At 38.6% G+C, this 9538-nt stretch overlaps 1 protein-coding gene across 1 annotated transcript; it reads right to left on the reverse strand.

The window, feature by feature from the left end:
- Positions 1-7260: 7260 nt before the first annotated feature.
- On the reverse strand, positions 7261-9043 carry LOC142637276 (berberine bridge enzyme-like 8). Its single transcript, XM_075811552.1, has one exon. It carries the CDS (start codon positions 8988-8990, stop codon positions 7395-7397), a length of 1596 nt encoding a protein of 531 aa, XP_075667667.1. The 5' UTR covers positions 8991-9043; the 3' UTR covers positions 7261-7394.
- Positions 9044-9538: the final 495 nt, after the last annotated feature.

The following is a 9538-nucleotide window of genomic DNA, read 5'->3' on the forward strand; positions in this document are numbered from 1 at the left end:
TGGAATAGGTTTTCACCAACCTCCAAAATCTGTAACGTGTCCTCCAATCCCCATGCTCATCGTAGGATATTTTTTGTTGCTCTTCTATTGAACGATTTGCACGTAAGAAACTTACCAATGAGACTAAGAGTACAACTTTCAATCGCTTCCATTCGTCCCGCATCTGAAATTTCTATGACCTCTGTTTCCTCAACTGTCAATTTCTTATTTTCCAATCCGTGAATCACATCCTTAGCCATGATTAGAAAATTTAGCATAAGAAAAACCAAAGAAATACCCTTAGGCCAGGCCTAAGGGATGGAGAGACTCGATACTAGTCGTGGGAGAGAGCTCCTACTAGGGAGAGAAAAAATTATTTTCCGTAAATTATTTGATGAAACCATCCACTACTTTAAGTCTTATCTTATTGATGAAAAAAAACTAGTCCGCATGACCCATGTGTTTATGTTATGTCATCCTTCGAAGAGGCGACGAGCTGTTGATAAAGAAGAATTTTTGTCTAAGTTTTTTTTTTCCCCGTCCCCTTTTTTAAATTGAAGTAAAAAAAAAAATTAAAAGGAGAAATTTGAGCAAAGAAATACACCTCGATGAGTGGGACACTTCTATAATTATATTAACCGTTAAAATAATTACACCAATTTTTCTTCTTTTACCTCACAGTGGGCAAAAAAATAAGGTTAAAATGACAGCGTTTTTAGTGATCATGGAAAAGACTTTTCAAAAATACCCAAGTTCCTTGTATTGTTTGAATCCCTCTTCTTTATTATTGTTTGAAAATTCTTTAAGCCTATTCATCACCAGATTTTAGCAAGAAGATTTTGGAGATGTCGAAAGTGGCATAGTTGCTAGATTGGTTTGGAATTGATTTGCTTTGTTTAGGGCCTCTTTATTTTGAATTTTTTGTTTACCTGGACAATAGAACTTATTTAAATCTTTATGTTTTCTTCCAACTTTGTAATTTTTCTATAGATTTGAAAAATACATAGTTGTATTTTTGGTGCTTTGCTTACAATGTATATTGATGATATTGAAAATCGTCAGTAAGCTACACGGTTCTCATGTGCTCTAGACAAGACTTGCACAACACAAAAAGAAGAAGAAAGCCCTACTAAAAGTACCGATGTGGTACCAGCCAAATACCCTCCATAGGTCAAGTTAGTGAACTTTCACAACTCTAGAGTAGCAGAGTTAGGGTGAATTGTACGTACCTTAGTTTGTGAGGGTTTTGGGGTTTTTATAGTTGTGTAGAGTTGACATTCATTCCTTGGTGGAGAAGGTTATTCCTTGTGGGGAAGATTTAAATTAATGCGTGTATCTTACAGGATTCTTTCCTTGTAGAGATCCTCTTGATTAGGGTTATTCGTGGGGTACAAGATATTTCCATATATACTCATTCGTGGAGTCTAAGCAAAGCCATGTTGGGTCCTTCAAGGGCTTCTTTATCCTCGTCGGCTTCCCATCTTGTCTGGGCGTTCTAGTCATCAGGTTCCAAATGTCGTCTGCTAGGGAGTGGAGTTGACGGTTTAAGATTGAAGTCGTCGGCTTTAAGTGCATAGACGTCATCTTCTTCATTAAATGTATAATATGGCAAACGAGTTCATTGAGCCTGACAGCTTTATCTACTGTGAACGAGTTTGATACCTTTTCAAAATTACCCTTATCAGCTGCCCCTTACTCCATGGCCCCGTCGGCTTTAGCTAACAGGTTATGGAGTTTGAAAAAAGACATCTTAGGTTCGAAAAAAATGCGCATTCATTAATGGTTCCTCGAGCAGCCATCATTTAATACTTAGGACACTTGGCATAGGCTGGTTGGCCTCACTTTTGAACAAAAACGTCGCTTAGTTTCCCGTGTATCTTCTTCCTATAAATATCTCACCTCTTCCTCACATTTCTCCTTATTTCATCCTCACAAACCCTAAGAGAAAGAGAGCTGTCATCCGTTACTTTGCCGCTGCCAGCTTGTAGATTCCATCATCTCTAGAATCATCACTTTATCTTGTAAGTCCTCTTTTCCCTTCACTTTCTTTCTGCTTTTTACTTTTTCTCTTCTAGTTTAGTCAGCGCTTCTATAGAGACTCGTCAAATAGGTTCTTAGATTACTTCGTCACTTGTAGGTGAATAGATGTCTAGAGAAGCAATGAGGGAATAGTTGTCAGTCAGTGAGGGAGCGAGCTATAACAAAGTCTTCCAGTCAAGCTCCAGTAAAAGACATCTTAGGTTTTTTTTTATAAACGTCTCTAGCGCTCAATGAATCAACTAGGGCTGTAAACGAGCCGAGCTTTATCGAGTAGTGCATGTTTAAGTTTGGTTTATTAGGAAAAATCAAAAGCACAAGCTTGGCTTGAGTTTGCGATAAGCCTAAAAATAGTGTTTGAGCTTGAGCTCGTGGGAAAGCCAAAAAGCTTGAGCTGAGCTTGGATTGGCTTGATTAATTAGTCAAGTCAAACTCAAGTTTAATATCAAGTTCAAACTCAAGTTCAGGTCAAGTTTTTGAGCTTGAGATCTAAAAATATTACATTGTTAAATGCTTAAATCTATAAAATTAAGAAAAAAGAAAAAGAAAATAGTATACTCATTTTATCATGCATCTAGTCTTACTTATGATTAGCTATTATTCAAATTAATAATTTACATAATTAAATTCATTCATCATTCCTTATCTATAGTTTTAGCAATTGTTCAAAATACAATTTTTACATTCACTTTAAATGGTGAAGGACAAGAAAAATACCTGTTTGTAACTATTATGAATGAGAAAATATTAACATGTTTCATAACTTTACTTTAGATGATTGATAGGGAAGGATCATATATGGTCTACTTAATTAATTATTTATTTTTAAATGTAACTATAGTCTAAAGTGGTTCTCTATCAGTTTAAATGAAAGAAAAAAATTAAGGTAATATAGGTAGTGGTCTCATGTTGGCCATGTCATTATTAAGATATGTGTAATGAGTATATTTAGCTAACACATATAAACTTATAAATGAGTCTATGCTTGAATTGTTGTGTATCAAGCCTAATAGCTCACGAGCTTGTTCGCGAACAAATTTTTTTACTTGGACTTGGCTTGTTTATTAAACAAACCTAAAATTAAGGCTCAAGCTTGGCTTATTTATATACAAACAAACATGAACAAGCTTTTTATTGAGCCAAGCCCAAATTGTTCATGATCGGCTTAGTTCATTTACAGCCCTAGAATCGACGGAGGGGCGAAAGTGCCAATCCTAGTCATTCACTCAGGACTGGAGTTGTCGAATGGTATCTCTTCCAATCCCTCGATTGGTTCTACAACCATTCGCTGCTCTTCCATCTCCAACATTGTTATGTAACACTCACATGCCGCCACTTGATCTCTACGTACTTCTCTAACCCCGAACTCAATGCGGAACTTAATCATCAGGTGATAAATTGAAGTCACGGCCATCCATGAGTTGAGGGTAGGCCGCCCAAGGATGGCATTGTAGGCAGACGAGCAGTTGACCACAAGGAATTTTACGTCCTTTGTGATTTGTTGTGGGTAATCACCGACCATTACGGGTAATGAGACTATGCCGAGGGGATATACTTTTGTTCCTCCGAATCCAACAAGTGGGGCGTTGGTCGGGACCAATCATTCCCTTTCAATCCTCATCTGCTAGAACACCAGGTAGTAGAGGATGTCAGCAGAGCTTCTGTTGTCAACCAGGACTCGGTGTGTTTTGTAGTCCCTTACCCGTATGCTAATGATGAGTGCATCGTCATGTGGGTGGTGGAGACGTCGAGCATCTTCCTCTGAGAATCCGATGATGGGGCTGTTGATTTGCGCCATCTTTGGGATGAAACACATTAGCTGGATGTTCTAAACCATCCTTAGGTAGGTCTTACGGGCCTTTTTTGATGAGCCATAAGTTGTAGATCCTCCCACAATCATCCTTATGTCTCCTAAGGGCAGCCTAGGACGCTCGTCCTCCCTTCGGGTAGCTTGTTCTTGCGACGCATCCGTTCTTTCTTTGCTGACGAACCTCTGCAACTTTCCTTGTTTGATAAGAGTATTTGGTACTTCAAGTCATAGCAGTCAAATGTGTCATGACCGTGATCTCGGTGAAAGCAGCAGTATTTGTCTCTAGATCTCTTATTGGGGTCTCCCTTCAGCTTGCTGGGAAAAATCGAGGATCCTTCGTCCTTGATCTGCATCAGGACTTGGTTGATCGGGGCGGTCAACGGGTGAAGCTTGTGAACCTCCCAGTGGGGGGTTTAAAGTGCCTACCCTCCCGTCGGTCTCCAGTCTTTGTTGTCTTTCGTCCCTTGTTCTTCCGTGTTTCCTCCAGTCTTTCTCTCTTCTTAGGCTACTCTTTTTGGGCAAGCAGCTCGTCTTCCGCGTTCATGTACTTTGTTTCCTTGTAGAGTACATCTGACATAGTCTTTGGGTCATTTTTGTATAAGGAAAATAAAAACTTACTCTTCCGTAACCCATTCATGAATGCAGCCACTAGTATCTTGTCGTCATCTTCATCAATTGAGAGGGTCTCTTTGTTAAAGCGGGTAATGTAAGATCTTAGCATTTCGTCCTCTCGTTGCTTAATGTTCATTAGGCAGGCGGTAGACTTCTTATACCTGTGTCCCCCGATAAAGTGCAAGGCAACTGGGCACTCAACTCCTTGAAGGTACTAATGGAGTTGGGCATCAACCTGCTGAACCAAATCCTTGTGGGTCCCTTCAGCGTAATGGGGAAGGCTCTATACATGATTTCGTCCACCACTCCTTGCAGGTGCATCGGGATTTTGAAAGTCTCCAGGTGATCTAAGGGATCCTTAGATCCATCGTAGGCCTCTACTTGTGGCATGCGTAACTTCGATGGAAGGGGGAACGAAGTGACGGATGTAGTGCATAGTGAGTCAGTTCGATGGACCAACTTATCGAGGTCACTCGACACCCATCCTTTGAGGGTGTTCATCATGAAGTCCATCCATTCCTTCATCATCTGCATCTCTGCGACCATGTGTGGTGGAGCTGTGTCTGTGATGGATGGACGACTTGTATCCTATCACTCTTGTCTTGTTGGGGTGTTACTGCCCTCCATCCCATCTTGGTCCCTTTTTTCAACGTTGGTGTTCTCTTGATCCTTCTCCTGAGTGTTGAATCCTATGTTCTTTTGGCGTAACTGTTCCTCTAGATCATGGTTTTGCTTGGTGAGGTGTTCCACGGTTGCAACGAGCATTTGAATTTATCTCTCGAGGGCTGTGGTACGTGGTTTGTCCCCTTGATTGTTGGTGGTGGTTACCATTGAGTGAGTTACTACCATGCAACTTTTTGTTCAAGAAGCAGTAGTATGGCTTACTTCCTGATTCCCACAAACGGCGCCAACTAATGATGCTAAAAATCGTCAAAAACTACACGGTCCCCACGTGCTCTAGACAAGACCTACACAACACAAAAAGAAGAAGACCCTACAAAAAGTACTGGTGTGGTATTGGCCAAATACCCTCCGAAAGTTAAGTTAGAGAACTTTCACAACTCTAGAGTGCCAAAGTTAGGGTGAATTATGCATACCTTAGTTTGTGAGGGTTTTAGGATTTTTATAGTAGTGTAGATTTGATATTCATTCCTTGGCGGAGAAGGTTATTCCTTGTGGGGAAGATTTTTATTAATGCGAGTATCTTACGGGATTCTTTCCTTGTAGAGATCCTCTTGATTAGGGTTATTCGTGGGGAACAAGATGTTTCCATATATACTCATTCGTGGAGTCCAAGCAAAGCCATGTTGGGTCTATCAAGGGCTTCTTTATCCCCGTCAGCTTCCTCCCATCAGCTTCCCATCTTGTCTGGGCATTCTAGTTATCAGGTTCCAAATGCCGTTTGCTTGGGAGTGGAGTCAATGGGTTAAGATCAAAGTCGTCGGTTTTGAGTGCGTAGACATCGTCTTCTTCGTTAAATGTATAATATGGCTGATGAGTTCATTGAGCCCGACGGTTTTATCTACTGTGAACAAATTTGATACCTTTTCAAAATTAGCCTTATCATATATATTTTGAAATTTGGTTATTGTAAGAGACATTTATGAAATCGGATTGGAAATTTTGTTTATTTTGGGTAGATCATTGTTTGGGTGGTGAGAAAGTATAAGAAAGTGAATGAAATTTGTCTTATTTTTTGTAAATGTTGTTTGGCTGATGAGAAAATAAAAGAAAGTAAAATAGAGTTTTGTATTTTTTTAATTTTTCAAATGGGTATAATATGTTTGGTAGGTGAGAAAGTGAGGAAAGTGCAAGGAATTGTTTTAGTTTTTTATGGATCTTGAATTGTTTGGTTGGTAAGAAATGGTAAGAAAATGAAATAAATTTGTGTTCAATTATTTTGAGGTTTTTTTTTAATTAAAAATAACTAAAATTTTTTTAGTAATTTGAAAGGATATTTTTGGAAGATCATTGAAAAATTGTTAATTATTTTTGGAATTTTAAGCATAAAAAAATATTACATAACTGTGATGTGATGGAAGTGTAAATATTAAACCGAACATGACAATGTTATATTAATGTAATGTGATACCATGAATCTAACATTAAATGAATTCCATTACAGCTTGATGTAACATCAAGTGAACCAAACTGTTGTGGGTCTAGTTCATGTGAAAGCTCATTTAATGAGCGTGTTGGCCAAAAGAGTCCTAAATTAAGTCATGTTAGGAATTCATATTCTGCTAGGAAAAAAAGACTAAGGCGGCTGAAACTTTTTTTGTATATAAAAAGCAGGTGTGTGCTATGTATTGAATAGAAAATAGAGAAAGTGAAAGACGCACAAGAGAAAAGAGAGAGCAGCCAAAGAGGGAGCCGCTTAGAGAAAAATAAGATAGCCAAGAGAGAGCTGTGCGTGAAGAAGAAAATAGAGAGGAGAGAACAAAGTGTTGCCATCATGGAGAGAGACAATTAGTGTGTGTGAGAAAAAAGAAAAACAATAGAGATTTTTCTTTAGTCGTGAGACACACACAAGAATTATTGTAATTGATTTGATAATAGTGAATTGATTTAGAGTTTATCCCATAGTTTTTCCCTTCAAAGAGAAAGAGTTTTCCACGTAAATATTTGCATTCTTGTGTATAATTGTTATTTTAAATTGATAGTTTTTGTGATAATATTATTTGGGACCCAACACAAATGCCCCAATAATTTTTTAAACGCAACAAAATTTGAGTAGAAACTACATAACATATATTGCTGCATTTCTTCTTTTTTTTTCTTTTTCATAGCTTAATTTGGTAATCAAATTTTCAATCAAAACATAACAAAAAATAACAACGCTTTATTTTCCAATATATAAATAACTAAATTATTTACCCATGTGATGTATTTTTTTTCCCTGATGATGAAGTAGCTAAAAGTACATCGAATAAGCAATCAAATTGCAGAAAACATTCTACTTCCGCTTGTTTGGAAGAGTAGGGATGCTTTGTTCATTCCTAAAGAAGTTACCAGGATCAACCTTAGTCTTAATCTCTACCAACCTGTTGAAATTACCCTTGAAATACTTGATCCCATAAACTCTTCCTTCTTGGTAACTTGCCTTGCCATTATGGTTAATCCCCAAGTCAAGATCTTTATAGTTGAAAAATGCCTCCCTTGGATTCTTGGACACAAATGGAGTCATGAAACTGTAAAGCTTTCTTGTCAAATTTATATAGTAATCTGTAACCTCTTCCCCACCTTCATTCCAATTTGCTGCATACTGAATCTTTGCCAGGTTTCCTGCTCGATGAGGGAAAGGAACTGCCTCAGCTGGAATCTCACTCATTCTTCCACCATAAGGATTGAATGTCAGTGCCACGTATTTCAGCTCAGTCAATTTCTTCCAAATCAACTCCAGCCCAGCCTTTGAAATCGGCTCCTTCACATAGTCTGATTTCCTCTTCAAGTAAGTTAGTGTTTGAGGTACTCGACTAAGCAAAACATCATTTGGCGTGCCAAGAGCGAAGTTTGTCCAGAAAAGCACAGATTGAACCCAGCTGGTTTCATTGCAATCTGATTTTTTTAAACCCAATTCAGGAAAGCTCTTGTTCATGACAGAGAGAAGTTGCTCAGAGTCACCAAGGAAAAGAGCGAAGAATGTAGCTCTTCCAGTATTCTCTTTATTTGTGCCATTTACCACGTCCAAGATAAGCCTGATGAAAAGGTTTTCATCGATCTTATCTGCAACATGTTGCCACTTAGACACAATGTCTGTGGCATTTTGTTCTAAAGTTTTTGCAACATTGAAAACAGTTACTATCTCTGGAACACGAACAAGTTTGATTTTATATGACACAACCACTCCAAAGCTAGCTCCTCCACCACCTCTAATAGCCCAAAACAAATCTTCTCCCATGGATTTTCTATTCAGAAGTCTTCCTTTGACATCAACTAATTGGGCATCAATAATGTTATCGACTGAGAGGCCGTACTTCCTCATCATGTTGCCATAGCCTCCTCCACTAAAGTGGCCTCCAACACCAACCGTGGGACAAACCCCAGCTGGGAAACCATGGGTGTTGCTTTTCTCATAGATTCTATAGTAAACTTCACCAAGAGTTGCTCCTGCTTGAACCCAAGCAGTCTCACTTTCCACATCAATGTCAATGGATCGGAGATTGAACATGTCAAGGACAAAGAATGGGACTTCTGCCACATAAGACACCCCCTCATAGTCATGGCCTCCACTTCGGATTTTCATTTGGAGGTTATGCGTTTGAGCACAAACGATGGCTGCTTGAATGTGAGAGTCATGCAAAGCAGTGACAATGAGAAAAGGTTTACGAGTTGTGGTCGTGTTGAATCGAAGGTTTCGGATGTAGGCTTGCAAGACAGATGAGAAGGAGCCATTGTTGGGAGTATATATTGCTGCAGAGATTGGATGGGATGGCTGAGAATGGTTTAGAAGGCAGTGAATAAAGGACTCAGAAGCTGATACTTGCCTTGAGAGAGAAAGTAGGAAAAATATTGAGAGCAATGGAAGCATTGTTGCCCTTAATATCCCCATATTTGGTATATTGGATTGGGCCTAGTAAGAGAGGCTGAGTTTTTACTTGAATCGCCTAGCTAGGGTGGAAATATATATAGAGATTGGCCGGCTAAGAAACTCGTTGAACAATAGATGAGATGATTTTGTAAGCCACCTCTTATTTTGACCAAGAAAATTCAACACACAAGAGATAGGAACGTAAGATTTAGACATTGAGATTTCAGAATCCAAATCATTGAATACAAAATCATCATATAATAATCATTTTATTATTGATCAGAGCCCTATATTAAAAAAAATGTTTGTCATATATAGCAACATCAAGCACCTTCATTTATAAAATTCTTATATGCATCATAAATTTCTATATCCCATATCCAAATCTGCAATGTCATGCACATGCCTCTCTGCGCCCGCTGCTCTTGACCTAAATTCAATTAAGGAGTACTATAACAGATTATTTTTGCTTCTACTGCCACCACGTACATTTCTTCATTTCGGGTTCTCCTACAACAAGTTGCATTATCCGTTAGACTTTTTTCATTTGGTCGTTAGTTTCATTGTTT

This window comes from Castanea sativa, chromosome 5 (genome assembly GCF_040712315.1).
Source record: "Castanea sativa cultivar Marrone di Chiusa Pesio chromosome 5, ASM4071231v1".
Classification (NCBI taxonomy): domain Eukaryota; kingdom Viridiplantae; phylum Streptophyta; class Magnoliopsida; order Fagales; family Fagaceae; genus Castanea; species Castanea sativa.

Coding starts and splice junctions, on each gene's coding strand:
- LOC142637276 (XM_075811552.1), bottom strand. CDS start 8,990: ATGGGGATATTAAGGGCAACAATGCTTCCATTGCTCTCAATATTTTTC.